Consider the following 16613-nt stretch of genomic DNA (forward strand, 5'->3'; position numbering starts at 1 on the left):
AAACTATATGAGCAATGACATTTAAACGAACACTACAAGTTCTGTGCATTACGTAGTATAGCGCAGAACTTTTGTCTTAACATTTTGGAGCACAAATATTCGTGCGCGGTTAAATCGGTAGTAAAAGTCAGGTGATCAATGGCTATTGGTTGGCGGTATAGGCGGGATAATGCTCGTGGCGATTAGTTTTTCGCTCGACAGGTCAACTTTTCATGCAACGGCGGTATAATGCTCGTGGCTATTAGTTTTACGCCCGACAGGTCAACTTTCCATGCAATCAAATTCAGGTCATGTTATTTTACAATATAAGATAGATTTTGTAAAAGAAATGTACCGATAATGCAATGTTGTCTTAAAGCATGACACAATTATATTCGCAAATTGTATGTGGTTTGTAAAAAAGTATAATTATATGGCATGCCTTAAGATATTGTGGGAACAGTTTTCCAGAGAATTGTATAGTCTATTGTTGGGGCGAAGTTTATGTCTGGTTTTTAATCTGACCCATAGTATCTTTGCATATAGTTTGTAGTTTAACAGAATGCTAAAACTAAAAGCAAATTTTCGTAGAAATCGATTTGCCTAGATGTTGTATATTGTTGTAACGATGTTGTATGCGCTAAGCTAGTGAACTGCTCACATTCTTTCAAGAAATAAATCGCATGTCCTGCCCCGGCAAATGTGTTTGTTATTTGTAATAGAAGTATTCAGACCGTTAAAATCATATCATACATGCAACTATTTTGTATGTTTACTCTCTGAACAATTACATTAAAACAGACAAATAATAATCATGTCATACATACATGGTATATATATAAACGGAAATGATCTGGTTGTGTCATACATAAAACTCTTTGAATGTTTACGATCTAAACGAAAATAGTATAGTAATGTCATACATAAAACTCATTTGGATATTACCTATCTGAACATTGACATTTAAACGAAAATAGAATAGTTATGTCATCCATAAAACTCATTTGAATATTTACTATATGAACATTGGTATTTATATGGAAATAGCAATGTTATGTCATAAATAAAACTCATTTGAATATTTTCTATCTGAACAATGACATTTAGACATAAATAATAGCATGTCATACATACAACTCATTTGTCTTGTTTCTATATTCACATAAATAATATGGAAATGTCAAACATTGGCATTTAAACGGAAATAGTATGGAAATGTCATACATAAAATTTATTTGAATATTTACAATCTGAACATTAGCATTTAAACGGAAATAGTATGGAAATGTCATACATAAAATTTATTTGAATATTTACTATCTGAACATTGGCAATAAAACGGAAATGTTCCATTACAACACTCTTGGTAAGTGTATCTCCATAATACATTTGTATAAGAAAACATGCTTTCAACGGGTTCTAACGAAGCCTCATGTACTTTAATTGCGGCCTCAACTTTTTTACTTATATCGGCATATTCAACAGACTGAGAGTCAATCGGGTGTGACTCCGATGGGTCGGATATGACTTCATAAATAAGGGGCGGATCTTGGAGAATCAGGTCACTACACCGACACCCAAATTTACAGACATCGGTCCCTGGTAAATAGTTCGGCATGTGGCTCACTTGTTTCCAGACACGCCCACCTGAAGCAACGGTACAAATACGTATAAACAAAAATCATGTCGAAACAAATATTACAGAGATAATATGGGAATATTCCTCGGACCTGAAGTTTGAAGAACAGAAATAGTCCAGGGCCTGTGTTCATAAAGCTTTTTGGTTGAGTTTTTCAGCTTTCATAGTGAAATTCTTCGAATATTCAGTTGTTGCTGAATGAAAGGACATCGAAACGAGGTTGTTAGAGCTTTTAATACGTATACATTGTTAATCGATAATCAATAAAAAATAATATATTTAAAGCCCGACATTTGTGTTTAATTGGAGTTGATAAAGGATTTCATATTTACCTGTTTTAGGTATATATCTGACAGCAGCAAGTATCGACCCACAATAATGGAACATAAACTCGTGGGGTGTGACGTCAGTATCTCCCTTCAATAGCGGTAGAACATCACGTCCGTCAATGGCACGGTCATCGGGAAGGGATATTCCAGCTGCCTTAGCTACTAGGGGAAACAAGTCCATCAGGGACACCGGTGCATCAACCGTCCGCCCAGCCGGAAGTACGGCCGGCCATCGGAAGATCCCCGGTACTCTTATACCGCCTTCCGGTGCTCCATGCGACTTTCCACCTACAAACAATATTCTATAGCTCATAGCGTTATTAAGATCGTAATGTAGGCTTAAACATAACGATAATGTATAGGGTTCACTTATGGCATATCACTTCCGACAATTACTATTCAATCTTCTTCTGAGATCAAGGTGCATCCACTTTCGTTAAACCGCATTCACGTGCGTCCCATTCCTCTTGCGGTTTATACCGTTATTAAACTCCACTCATCGTCTGATCTCAAAGTTCATTTTATTCATAAGACTAAACCCATCGACGGATACATACATGCGTCTGTTCACCAACATTTAAACCAAAAATTACTCCCAACGTTACCCACTCGTCACGCATTGTGGATACCGGGATGGGTTTCAGTTGCGCTTACATGATTTTGCGTTAGAGAGTACGGGTCGTAACTTTAGACGGACGCCCACTCCAACTAAATCGAATGCTATTGGTCTATTCTATGGATATTTTTTTCTAATATTGACAAAGTAAATGTTTCCTTTGTGCATTTTATAGGGCGGGGCGACTGAGCCCAAAACCCGCTAAAAACCGCCAATGGAGTACCCGACAATGCCATTAAATGTTACTTATAAAATTTGAAGAAACAAACAAATTTTCATATTAATATAAAAATACATCCGGGTTCCAAGTTTACCTTTAAATACGCCATTACATCCGCCATGGACACCAAGCTCTTTATGAGCCCCATGGTCGGAGGTAAAGTATACGAGTGTATTATCCCGTTGACCGGACGAGTCCAAAGCATCTAGTATCTGCCCAACGGACCAGTCCATTTCTTGTACGGCGTCACCGAAAATCCCGTGCGCTGATGAGCCATCCCAGTCACGCGACACGCGCAATACCGTGTGCACGTGCACAAATGACATCACGAGCAAGAACGGCGAGTCAGCGCCGGAGGAATTCGTGATGAACTCCAACCCCTCGTGCACGAGTCGTTTGCTAAGACCGACCAGCTCTGCGGGTTGTTCTACAATGTCATGGTTTCTATGAAGCATGCTGTTAAGAAAATATAGGTTATTCATTATGTAGTACAGATACCAGCAGATGGCGGTTAGAGAAAAGACCAACACCGCGAACAAAAACACGCCAATGTATTTCGCTCTGTACGCATAAATCAGGCATGCCACAATAGACAGCCACGAGGCCAATATTTGAATATTGAAGTATGGCCTCTGCTTAAGGACGACTTTGGAGCCGTCGTTTGCGAAGTCATCGAAGTTGGTCCCAAGTAGTCCATAAAAGTAGTGAAAGCCCTGAGAAAGGGGATGGTGGGCGTGGTCTCCTGGACGGTCTCTGTGATTGCCAAGATGCCATTTACCTGAAGCAGAATTAACTCTTCATTAAACAAGTTTAAAAATCTGATTTGTATTATAAAATAAATTATACTTTCTTTTGATTTAATGCTGATTTATCATGAAAATAAAAGAGATATTTCGTTTTTTCAACATTGAAAAATATAACTACAATCTTAATAATTTTCACTATGTTTAGTTTAAGCCAGTCTTTTCTAATAAAATGTTTAGGCATAAGAATACTTAAAAAAATAAAAGTATGTTCGTTTCAAAGAAATATCAAAATGTATTTCACCCCCGGACTCTTGGTGTTTACTTGGTGATATATACATAGAAAGGATAATTGTTTGTTTCAGTAAAATATCGTAATACATTTCACAGACTAAGCACCAACAGTTATATTTCACGTGTGGCGAAGCTAAAAGTTCTAATCAGTGTTCACTATCAAATTCATATTTTCACTGTTTTAAAGAGTGAAATACTATTTTAGTTTCACTGATATATCTTTATAATCCATCGAAAAACCTATAATAGTGTACGAGCTTACACTGAGCAATTAATAATCCTCTCTCTAAAAATATAAATCCATCTATCCAGTAGTCCAGACGGCCATGGAAGTTTGCACAAGTTAACTAGAACATGTATAATTTTCTAGATATACCTTTTATGTTATTAAGATTACATAGGTCGTTGATGACGAATACATTTTTTGCAAGGAAGCGTTAAAGCAGTGTACAAATGTGACTATACCTATAAGAGCATTTCTGTATCCAGCCTGTTCGGTAAGCTCTGCAAATGTAATCTCTGAAGGCGGCAACCCGCCTCGCGACCCAACCCAGAAATTGATTCGAATATTCGTCGACGGCGCCAACCCTGTAAACAATTGGTTTAAATATGTATGTATATTAGTGCAAAAAACGTTTAACAGGGATATAGTTCTTTTCGACGCCTGAACAAATAGTGTCGAATATTCCTTTTGGACGCCACATCTTTAAAAAATAGATAAAAGCTAGTTTATAATATTAAAAGCCTTAACCACCAAAAGAGATAACGATTCTTTTCATTTGAACACAATAGTCTACATTTAGCCAACATACGATGGGAGCACTCAGAGGGAAGGTCTGCCCGCATCTGTTGGCTGCATTATGGGGTCACCCAACGGTACCATCCAGTCTGTTTAAAAAGAAATTCCCTTCCGCCGAAAGTGGGATACTTTAACTCGATCATGGTGTGCATATCACAACGCTTTTAAATCAGTCTTGCCACTTACCCGACCTCATCTGGTGCCTTCCGGTGAGCAGCGCCGCTCTGCTTGGTGTACAGACGCTTGCTGTTGCAACATGGTGCGTCAGACGCACACCATCACGCGCCAAACTGTCAATATGCGGCGTCTTAAGTGTGTTGTTGCCATAACAACCGAGATCAGCGTATCCTAAATCATCCGCAATAAAGACAACGATGTTCGGTTTTCGCTCAGCACTAAGCGCTTGTTTGAAGATGCATAAAATAAGCACACCCCGCGCAATATTGTTGAACATTGGCATATTCGATATGTTAAACATGTTATTTTAATACTTAAATATTTTCTAGAACATAAACAGTCACAATTTCTACTGACTAAAACTTATTTTTTCCGTAGCATGATCCTTTTTATCCAAAATGAAAGACAGGCTATCGTAAGCGAACAGTATTTCCTACATTATAACTTATAGGTAAGAGTGAGTTCAGAAATAACGTATCGTTTCATACCAGCTTTTAAACCTACTGTACAGGGATGTAAAACCCAGGTTTAAAAGCTGGGACCGTCCTGAAGATTGAACTTGACAAGTTTAAAAAGCCGGTAGGTATAGAGTGTAAACTTAAATATTTACGTAGGTTCATTAACTAATTGATTAGTGACAAGCAGGGTTATAGGGCACAATATAGGTTGATGCGAATATATATATTTCGCTTTATCACTTGACTTAAATAATAAAAACAGCATATGATTTAGGTACGGATAAAAATTATAAGCATACATTATAGTGTGTTTTAAATAATAGCTACGTGGTCATAAATTTCCCCAATTAAAAGCGGTCAAACATCGCTTATATTTTATCTGTTCTTTTTACATATGCATATTTGATCATTTAAGTCAAATGAGTGAAATGTGATAATGAACTGAAATAAAAAGAAATGTAACGACCTATATTGTGCGCCTTGACGTATACTTCAATATTTCTTAAAGCTGCACTCTCACAGATTGAACGTTTTGGCAACTTTTTAATTTTTTGTCTTGGAACGAGCCCATTTTTGCGAAAATCCATGGAAACGAGTTATATCAGTCTGCTGACAACAAATAAGATCGCAGATTTTTATATTTAAGTTCAAAAATTGATGTTTTATGCATTTTTCTTAAACCGTTAGTAACGGTTTAAGACATAAAACATTAATTTTCGAACGGTAATATTAAAATCTGTGATCTGATCTTTTGTCAGCTATCTTATATCATTGGTTTGCAGATAGTTACGCAAAAATTTGCTCTTTCCAAGACAAAAAATAAAAAAAAGTTGTAAAATGGCAAATCTGTGAGAGTGCAGCTTTTAATATACCCCGAATATAACAAGAGTTCATGCTTAAGACAAGCATTAAACTGATTGTGATATGAAGGTAGACTTCGTTTCGTTCTTAAGTAAAATGTAACTGTATGCAATAAAGTTATACTCTATGCTCAACCTTCATTATTTAAGCTGTATTGTTTTTGCTGAAACAAAATTATTCAGTAGTGGTTAAAGGTTGTTCTATGTACGTATAAAAATGAATGGTTTGATGAGGCACGACATTTTAGCGGTCTACTAAGTGGGTCAGACAGTGGATATCTCTACCAGCTCACCAGTTTAAAATCAATAACGGCTGACTACTGATTTACTGATGTAAATGTATTGAAAATTTAAAGTATCGCTGGAAACCGCTAGACCTAAGTAGAGGATTGATTACGCTTACCTTGACTTACAAAAGGCATTTGACAAAGTTTAGCATGTAAAGTTATTGTTTAGAAATGGGGGTGGTAAAGAGCAAAATGATTATTACAGTATATCGTCGATTCCAGTTTGAACGAATTCGCCGGACCGACTAGAAAACTTTGAGTCATGAAACATTTGTGCCAAACAAAATCGCATATTTCGATGGTATACCTTGATTAAATCAACAAACCCTATGAAAAGCATAATCTTGTTGCATTTAATGTTCCTACCCTGTCTTCAGGAAAGAAGAGTATTGAAAGGGCACACTATTCTAGCCTTTCTAGACGTTTTTCAAATATATTTTTAGACTTTATTTGTGAAAAAATGAAGCAATGATATTAAATTGCAGAGAGGCACCCGTAAATACCTTATCACAATCCAGTATTAACCTATATATATAGGTTTATTTCAAGCGAAAACACATTTGGAGAATCTATGTATCCAACAAGGTACCTCTTACATACTAAGTGAGTGCTCTTCAACTTGAGCTAATTCCCCTCTATTTTAACAACGCTTGTCAATACCTTATTAATCAATACATGTTTTATTTGTAGCAAAAGCAGATATGGAGAATCCGGGTATCGATCCCGGTACCTCTCACATGCTAAGCGAGCGCTCTACCACTTGAGCTAATTCCCCTTGTTATTAATATGTACTTGTCCATTACAATATGAAACATTAACGGCTTTATTTCGAGCAGTTTAAAAGGAATTAGTATAGCAATGTCATATATTTAACTTATTTGTATAGTTTCCTTGTCAACAGAAATAGTATAAAAAAGTCAAACATACAGTTCATTTGAATATATACAATCTGAATATTGACATTTAAAAGAAAATTATATAGTAATGTCATACATAAACTTTATTGATATTTACAAATATAAAAAAGTCAAACATATAGTTCATTTGAATATATACAATCTGAATATTGACATTTAAAAGAAAATTATATAGTAATGTCATACATAAACTTTATTGATATTTATAATCTGAAAATTGCCACTTACACGGAAATAGTAATGTCATACATAAAACTCATTAATATGTTCCGTATTAAAAGGAAATAGTATAGCAATGTCATACATAAAACTCATTTGTATGTTTTCTATCAAAAGGAAATAGTATAGTAATGTCATGCATAAAACTCATTTGTATGTTTTCTATCAAAAGAAAATAGTATAGTAATATCATACATACATATCATACATACAACTTATTTTTATGCTTATCAAAAGGAAATAGTATAGTTATGTCATACATAAAATTCATTTGTATGTTTTTTATCAAAAGGAAATAGTATAGAAATGTCATACGTGCAGCTCATTTGGATATTTGCTATCTGAAAATTGGCATTAAAATGGAAATAGTGTAGTCATGTCATACATAAAACTTACTTGAATATTTACTCTTTGAGCATTGGCATTTAAACGGAAATAGTATGGACATGTCCTCCATAAAACTCATTTGGAAATTTACAATCTGAATATTAGCAATTAAATGGAAAAAGTATGGACATGTCATATATAAAACTCACTTGGATATTTACTATCAGAACATTGGCAATTAAACGGAAATGTTCCATTACAACACTCTTGGTAAGGGTATCTCCATAATACATTTGTATAAGAGAACATGCTTTCTACAGGTTCTAACGAAGCCTTATGAATTTTAACTGCGGCCTCGACTTTTTTACTTATATCGGCATATTCCTTAGAAAGGGAGTCAATGGGGTGTGATTCCGATGGGTCGGATATGACGTCGTAAATAAGGGGCGGATCTTGGAGAATAAGGTCATCACACCGGCACCCAAATCGACAGACATCGGTCCCTGGAAAATAGTTCGGCACGTGGCTCACTTGTTTCCAGACACGCCCACCTGAAGCATGGAACAAATACTTACATATACATTGTTTTTAGTTTTAACGTAAGCAGTATGATGCATAGACATGCAGGCATCCCTTACTGTCAGAGACCAGTCTGAGTCGCTTGAAGACAGGTCGTTTTCCAGGCGAGGAGTGAAGACCACGCTAGGTGGTTGCCAATTTGAGGCATGGGTGGAAAAAAAAGTCAAATAATATATTTATTGTTGTAGGAATTTTACGGGAAGTTCTTGTTACTTATTACAACGACATTCATTTCAAAAAGATATTTGAACGATGATATAACATCGTATTAATTTCGAGCAGTTGTGTTTTCCTCTGTTATTTGTTGTGTATAAAATCAAAAGAACGAACACTCAGCTTCACAGTAAAAAAACGTTTGAAAAAGAGGAAAACCATCTTTAAAATAAACGGTAAGTTAATCTTTCTTTATTTCATCTGATGCATCCTTTCTTAATTTTCAAATTCATTTTCTGGTTTAAAATTAACGCGTTTAGTTTTGATTAAGGATCAATATCAACAAATGATTTTAAATTTTCACTCCTCAATTGCAGTGAAAATTTCAAATTGATATTTTCACTGTTTTTATTTCACTGATTAAACTCCATATTTCATAGAAAGGTATGAAAGAAAAGCAATTTTTCAATAAGTGAAAAACATTAACTAAGAAGCTTTATAAATACCACAGGCTTGACCCCTGTGGCTATAATAAGTCGTGCGAATTTGATGTTGCTGAACGAAACGACAACTAAACAAAGTTGTTAGGGTGTTATATAACGTGCATCGTTAATCAACGGTCATTGACAATAGATTAATATAATTTAAAGCCCGAGGCGTGTATTTATTTGGAATTGATATAGGACGCTATAACTACCTGTTTTAGGTATATATCTGACAGCAGCAAGTATCGACCCACAATAATGGAACATAAACTCGTGGGGTGTGACGTCACTCTCTCCCTTTAATAGCGGAAGTATATCATGTCCATCAATGACACGGTCATCAGGGAGGGCTATTCCAGCAGCCTTAGCTACCAGGGGAAACAAGTCCATCAGGGACACCGGTGCATCAACCGTCCGCCCGGCCGGAAGTACGGCCGGCCATCGGAAGATCCCCGGTACTCTTATGCCGCCTTCCGGTGCTCCATGCGCCTTTCCACCTACAAACAATATACTATTCTAAAATGGGTTCTCATTATTGTTTTGTGATCATAATTTTGGGTAAATGCAAGAAGATTCAACTTTAAGATTAACATCGACATGTTTGTCTGAATTTATATATTCTGGTGTGTTCTACGGTTATTTTACCCTGATATACTGAAAAATGCTTCTTTTGACAATTTTAAGGATTTAAGTCCACCAAAATCAGCTTATGGAGTCAGAATTGTGTATCCGACGATGCCTTTCAGCGAAACTTTTAAATTTAAGAGGAAAATATTTAGAAATATAGAGCGAACTGAGTGTTCAAAGTTTACCTTTAAATACGCCATTACATCCGCCATGGACACCAAGCTCTTTATGAGCCCCATGGTCGGAGGTAAAGTATACGAGTGTATTATCCCGTTGACCGGACGAGTCCAAAGCATCTAGTATCTGCCCAACGGACCAGTCCATTTCCTGTACGGCGTCCCCGAAAATCCCGTGCGCTGATGAGCCATCCCAGTCACGCGACACGCGCAATACCGTGTGCACGTGCACAAATGACATCACGAGCAAGAACGGCGAGTCAGCGCCGGTGGAATTCGTGATGAACTCCAACCCCTCGTGCACGAGTCGTTTGCTAAGACCGACCAGCTCTGCGGGTTGTTCTACAATGTCATGGTTTCTATGAAGCATGCTGTTAAGAAAATATAGGTTATTCATTATGTAGTACGGATACCAGCAGATGGCGGTTAGAGAAAAGACCAACACCGCGAACAAAAACACGCCAATGTATTTCGCTCTGTACGCATAAATCAGGCATGCCACAATAGACAGCCACGAGGCCAATATTTGAATATTGAAGTATGGCCTCTGCTTAAGGACGACTTTGGAGCCGTCGTTTGCGAAGTCATCGAAGTTGGTCCCAAGTAGTCCATAAAAGTAGTGAAAGCCCTGAGAAAGGGGATGGTGGGCGTGATCTCCTGGACGGTCTCTGTGATTGCCAAGATGCCATTTACCTGAAGCAGAATTCACACTTCATTAAACAAGTTTAAAAATCTGATTTGTATTATATGCTTTCTTGTGATTAATACTGATTTATCATTAAAATAAAAGAGATATTTCACTTTTTCAAACATTAAAAAATATTACTACGTTCATAATAATTTTCATGATGTTTAGTTTAAACCAGTCTTTTCTAATAAAATGTTTAGGCATAAGAATACTTAAAAAAATAAAAGTATGTTCGTTTCAAAGAAATATCAAAATGTATTTCACCCCCGGACTCTTGGTGTTTACTTGGTGATATATACATAGAAAGGATAATTGTTTGTTTCAGAAAAATATCGTAATACATTTCACAGACTAAGCACCAACAGTTATATTTCACTTGTGGCGAAGCTAAAAGTTCTAACCAGTGTTCACTATCAAATTCATATTTTCACTGTTTTAAAGAGTGAAATACTATTTTAGTTTCACTGATATATCTTTATAATCCATAGAAAAACCTATAATAGTGTACGAGCTTACACTGCGCAATCAATAATCCTCTCTCTAAAAATATAAATCCATCTATCCAGTAGTCCAGACGGCCATGGAAGTTTGCACAAGTTAACTAGAACATGTATAATTTTCTAGATATACCTTTTATGTTATTAAGATTACATAGGTCATTGATGACGAATACATTTTTTGCAAGGAAGCGTTAAAGCAGTGTACAAATGTGACTATACCTATAAGAGCATTTCTGTAGCCAGCCTGTTCGGTAAGCTCTGCAAATGTAATCTCTGAAGGCGGCAACCCGCCTCGCGACGCAACCCAGAAATTGATTCGAATATTCGTCGACGGCGCCAACCCTGTAAACAATTGGTTTAAATATGTATGTATATTAGTGCAAAAAAACGTTTAACAGGGATATAGTTCTTTTCGACGCCTGAACAAATAGTGTCGAATATTCCTTTTGGACGCCACATCTTTAAAAAATAGATAAAAGCTAGTTTATAATATTAAAAGCCTTAATCACCAAAAGAGATAACGATTCTTTTCATTTGAACACAATAGTCTACATTTAGCCAACATACGATGGGAGCATTCAGAGGGAAGGTCTGCCCGCATCTTTTGGCTGCATTATGGGGTCACCCAACAGTACCATCCAGTCTGTTTAAAAAGAAATTCCCTTCCGCCGAAAGTGGGATATTTTAACTAGATCATGGTGTGCATATCACAACGCGTTTAAATCAGTCTTGCCACTTACCCGACCTCATCTGATGCCTTCCAGTGAGCAGCGCCGCTCTGCTTGGTGTACAGACGCTTGCTGTTGCTACTTGATGCGTCAGACGCACGCCATCACGCGCCAAACTGTCGATATTAGGGGTCCTAAGTGTTGTGTTGCCATAGCAACCGAGATCAGCGTATCCTAAATCATCTGCTATAAAGACAACGATGTTCGGTTTTCGCTCAGCATTAAGCGATTGTGTAAGGATGCATAAAATAAGCACTCTCTGCGCAATATTGTTTGACATTGTCACACTCGATATGTTTTGCTAATTATTTTCCTAAAGCATAAGCACTTTGAGTGGTTCCGTCTACTGACTAATATTTATTATTCTTTACTGTATTTTTCATTATCACATTATTAGTTCCGAAACATGAGCGTTTAAATTCAAAATGAAAGACAGACTACCGTATGCAAATAGTATTTTCATGTAAGCATATCCCACATTATAACCTATATGTAATATTGAGTTAAGAAATATCGTATCGCATCATACTATAATTTAACCCTACCGTACAGGGATATTAAACCCTGGTTTAAAAGCTGGGACCATCCAGAAGATTAGACTTGACAAGTTTAAAAAGCCGGTAGGTATAGAGTGTAAACTTAAATGCATGATTACTAATTCTGCGCGTTACGTTGTTCTCTCGCATGTCCTGTCCCGGCAAAGGATTTTGTTGTCTGTAGAAGAAGTGTTCAATTTTTTTAAACTAACTTAATCAAAGCGCTTAAAGCGTTGAATGACTTTCGGCTTGCAACGTTTTTGTTAGTATATACATACAATTTTAAAACATTATTATTAACATACACATCTAAAGGTGGTATATGCTCGTTCAAAAATGCGCTCGCGAATTTTTTTAGAGTTGAATGTTGATTCTCTATGCAATCATGAAGTCACTTGGAATTTGGAATACACAAAAAATTACTTATATCGTAAGGAGGAATTCTCAATATCATATAAAACCTTATCTGGAGCTTTAATTTCATAAACAATGCACTGTCACTAATAAAGTATTAAGGAAGTTTTAGTAAAATCTACTCTACACTTCAAACTTGACTTAGGCGCACTTAATTCACTTCCAGGCTATGCCAACTAAACCAAATGAATCTCCAGAAAATGCATTGGATATATTATTGAGGTTTATGTTTAATTAAAGGCTTTCTTTGTACAACGCCAAATACCTCTCGATCGAGTCACCCACATATTATGTATTCCCTGTATGTGTGATGTAGATGTATCTTTATAAAGCCCCCAACGTGGACAAAATGAACAGATTTATATCAGTTGTTTTTGAATATGCATATTCATTGTGCTACACGCTCAAGATATTGGACTATTATTACTGAGACAAACCGAGAAATATTCACATATTTTCCGTTACATTCGCCATTACATGACTATGACACAAATTGTAGCAGGTCGATAGCCTGTCAACGCTTTACGCGCTTTACGCGATTTGATTTGAATGGTAAAAGTAAAATAATATTCATTTGGTAATGGTTAAAAGGTTGTTAGTATGCACTTACACAAGAGAATGGTTTACTGCGACACATGCGATGACCCACATTCTATTCTTAACAACAATGTAGTTATTACCGGTCTTCGGCCGAAGCAAAGTCAAAACTCAGGTATATAATATAGTTATGTATTTGATTCAGTACGCGTTCATTTTCAATTGACTTATATTACGCAAAATGCAGCTTATTTGAACTATATTAACTGCAAACATAGATTGAAAACTCATTCCAATGCTATTTAAAGCAAGCAAATTAACATGCAGAACGCAGTCCGTAGGTATTAAGCAGCTTGCTTACTAGGTATGTTCGATGTAAATGTTAATGTAAATTAACCGCGCTGGGGTTGATACGCCCGTGCGCGCATTTATCGCCAAAAGTTATAAATGTTATATCGATCTGCCGATAAGATTTCCGAGATACGGTTAAAAATCTGCATGCATAGCGGCCTACAGCCTAAAAAAGAGAAGCAGTGTTATAACGCCACATATTTTAACCCTACTGCACAGGGATGTTAAACCCAGCTCGGACCGTTCAAAAGATTAGACTTGACAAGTTTAAATAGCCGGTAGGTATAGAGTGTAAACTTACATGTTTAATTACTGGTTCTAAGCGTTACGTTGTTCTATCGTATGTCTTGCCCCGGCAGAGTTGTTTGATACTTGTAGTAGAAGTGTTCAGACGTAATTAAAAAAAAAAAACTAATTTAAAATTGAGAAGCAGGGCCACACTATAGGCTGATAAAACATTTAATTTTAAATGCATGCTTTATTATGTTTAACTCATTTGACTTAAATGATCAAAACACAATCAATTTTAGTACCTATAAACAATAGTAGCCTTTCTTTTTATTAATAACTTCGTTGCCAAATTACCGGTTAAAAAACTCCGAAATATCGCTAATATTCTTTTTATTCTGTACCTTTAACATTTGCAATTTTTTATTCGATCAATTCGAGCATTGAAATAAAAAAAATGCATCAATGTATACTGTACGCCTTAAAAGCAAATATCTTTACTGTTAAAATTCGTACACGCACGCCGTATGGTTCAATATTTCTTAAAGTGACATTCTTATTCAAAATCAATACATACACATGTATAACACACATACATTTCGCGTTTTACTACTTACTAAATATTGAATTAATGGAAAGTATTAATTACTGATATTAAGAGTGTAACCGTGTATTTAATAGCTGAAAATCCAAAAATATTAAATGATTAGTGAACGCTAAAAGATTGACAGTGACATTCTATGACTTATAAGGTAGCAATACCGCGTTTTCTGCACATTTCTTTCAAACTCGGAATCCTTCATAGGAATCATTGTTTTCGAAATTTATTCATCCTTTATGCTATATCTATACAATTGTATAATTTGTGGTAAATCTTATTTTGGGGTAATAGTGTATCTTTAAACGTATTAAAAACGAGACAAGAGTTCAAGAGAGATGCTTCAAACAAACATAAATTTAATAATGATATGTAGGTTCACTTCTTTTTGTTCAGAAGTAAAATTTAATTTTAGGTATTGAAGTTATTCTGTATGTTCGACCGTTATCATTTAAGAGGTAAATATAAGATATGTTGCTTTTTTCTAAAACAAAATAATTAAATAACATTTCAAGATTATAAGTATGTATTTATAAAACAAAGGTCAACGGTTGTTAATGTGTACTTACACAAATAAATGGTTTGATAGAACGCAGTCGAACAACCATTTATTTTGTGTAAGAACATACTAACAACCTTTAATTTTTAAGTGGTCAACATAACATAACCTCTAAGTGGGTCAGAAAATGACAGCTGACTGCTTATTTACTAAAATAAATACATTGGCAAATTCGAAGCATAGGACAAAGAAATATGTTAACCATTAGACCTCAATGGTGGGCTGATTTTGTTTTTCTTGACTAACAATAAGCATTTGACAAAGTTGAGCATGTAACGTTAATTGTTTATCAATAAAGCTTGCGACGAAAAAGAGAAAAATACTGGCAATTTAGCATTGTGTTCTGATGCAAACCAGTCTACATTCTATGTGCCAAACCTCTGAGTAAATATGTCCAAAGTTTCAAACGAGATACCCCAATCATCATAATCCACTATTCTAGATAAGTAGTCTGCCCTTTCATTTTGGGATCTCGGTATCCATTCTAACTCAAACCAGATTAAATTTTTCATACTTTGAATTTACTAATAGCTATATCCTGGAGATCCCTTTTTATTAACCCTTTTTTAACAATAGAGGTAACACCTTGATTATCTGAATACCATTTGACACGTGTGCTTAAACATTCAAAGTTCGAAAATATTTATGGACATTTTTTAGAAACGTGCATTATAATTTCATGTCGATCTGAATATGTTGAAATTGAACATACAAAGCATGATTTCTTCATACTTGTTTAAGGATTTTGTGTCTACAGTTTTCCAAAGCTTTTTACATTTTATAATTTGACTGAAGTTTAAACTCGGGATTTTACTTTTAACGCCTAGCATATCTTTGTGATCAAGTGTGAAGTTTGATTGCCGATTGAGAGTAATGTTCCATTTGTGGACAATTATATTGATCTGATATACTCACCTTTGGAATGAAATTGCTTACGCAAATATATTGTGCTATACAATATATGCGTGTTTTTGTTCAAATGCATTCACAGTGTTGATTTAATGACAACTTTTATTAATGTTTTTCAAGTGCAGTATTAACTTAATGCGCTTTAATACTGTGTGCAATAGATACGTGCTGTCAAAAACAAGCACGACTTTGGCACAAAAAAAACTCTGCTTGTTGGAATACCTACACTGTTTTGGTTTGTTTATTTTACTCAAGGTTAAGATAATACATATTCTATGTTTGGCATAAATGAAATAAAATAGAAAACGCAAACTTGAACTTTTATCAATTTAATATTCAATATCTCAAACAACGAGCAAAATTATGCTTGATGAATGCGGGTATCAAGCCCAGTACCTCTCACATGTTGAGCGAGAGCTCTAGCACTTGAGCTAAATCCCCTTTTTATTTCCATACACTTGTCACTTACACTATGAAACAATAACTGTTATAATTCCAGCAAAACAACAGTTGGATAATCCGGGTACCTCTCACATGCTAAGCGAGCGCTCTACCACTTGAGCTAATCCCTCTTCCTTTTTATATACACTTGTCAATTGCAATAGCAAACAATAACCGTCTTATTTCTAGCAAAAACATTTGGAGAATCCGGGTATCGATCCCGGTACTTCTCACATGCTA

At 35.5% G+C, this 16613-nt stretch overlaps 2 protein-coding genes and 1 non-coding gene across 3 annotated transcripts; all 3 read right to left on the reverse strand.

The window, feature by feature from the left end:
• Positions 1-260: 260 nt before the first annotated feature.
• LOC128236478 (steryl-sulfatase-like) lies at positions 261-5270 on the reverse strand. The gene is made up of 5 exons (XM_052951356.1): positions 4806-5270; positions 4286-4408; positions 2878-3561; positions 1951-2235; positions 261-1626 (listed from the first exon to the last, which is right to left on the reverse strand). Exons 1-5 carry the CDS (start codon positions 5095-5097, stop codon positions 1268-1270), a joined length of 1743 nt encoding a protein of 580 aa, XP_052807316.1. The 5' UTR covers positions 5098-5270; the 3' UTR covers positions 261-1267.
• Positions 5271-7103: 1833 nt separating this feature from the next.
• On the reverse strand, positions 7104-7176 carry Trnaa-agc (transfer RNA alanine (anticodon AGC)). The gene has a single exon. It is a non-coding gene; the product is annotated as a tRNA-Ala (tRNA).
• Positions 7177-7383: 207 nt separating this feature from the next.
• LOC128234747 (steryl-sulfatase-like) lies at positions 7384-12290 on the reverse strand. The gene is made up of 5 exons (XM_052949215.1): positions 11813-12290; positions 11292-11414; positions 9894-10577; positions 9294-9578; positions 7384-8415 (listed from the first exon to the last, which is right to left on the reverse strand). Exons 1-5 carry the CDS (start codon positions 12078-12080, stop codon positions 8057-8059), a joined length of 1719 nt encoding a protein of 572 aa, XP_052805175.1. The 5' UTR covers positions 12081-12290; the 3' UTR covers positions 7384-8056.
• Positions 12291-16613: the final 4323 nt, after the last annotated feature.

Source organism: Mya arenaria, chromosome 1, assembly GCF_026914265.1.
Source record: "Mya arenaria isolate MELC-2E11 chromosome 1, ASM2691426v1".
NCBI classification, from domain to species: domain Eukaryota; kingdom Metazoa; phylum Mollusca; class Bivalvia; order Myida; family Myidae; genus Mya; species Mya arenaria.

Coding starts and splice junctions, on each gene's coding strand:
- LOC128236478 (XM_052951356.1), bottom strand. CDS start 5,097: ATGTTTAACATATCGAATATGCCAATGTTCAACAATATTGCGCGGGGT. Junction 4,409..4,805: donor AAGGCACCAGATGAGGTCGG/GTAAGTGGCAAG, acceptor AATTGTTTACAG/GGTTGGCGCCGTCGACGAAT. Junction 2,236..2,877: donor ATGTAATGGCGTATTTAAAG/GTAAACTTGGAA, acceptor TATTGTTTGTAG/GTGGAAAGTCGCATGGAGCA.
- LOC128234747 (XM_052949215.1), bottom strand. CDS start 12,080: ATGTCAAACAATATTGCGCAGAGAGTGCTTATTTTATGCATCCTTACA. Junction 11,415..11,812: donor AAGGCATCAGATGAGGTCGG/GTAAGTGGCAAG, acceptor AATTGTTTACAG/GGTTGGCGCCGTCGACGAAT. Junction 10,578..11,291: donor CTACAGAAATGCTCTTATAG/GTATAGTCACAT, acceptor ATTCTGCTTCAG/GTAAATGGCATCTTGGCAAT.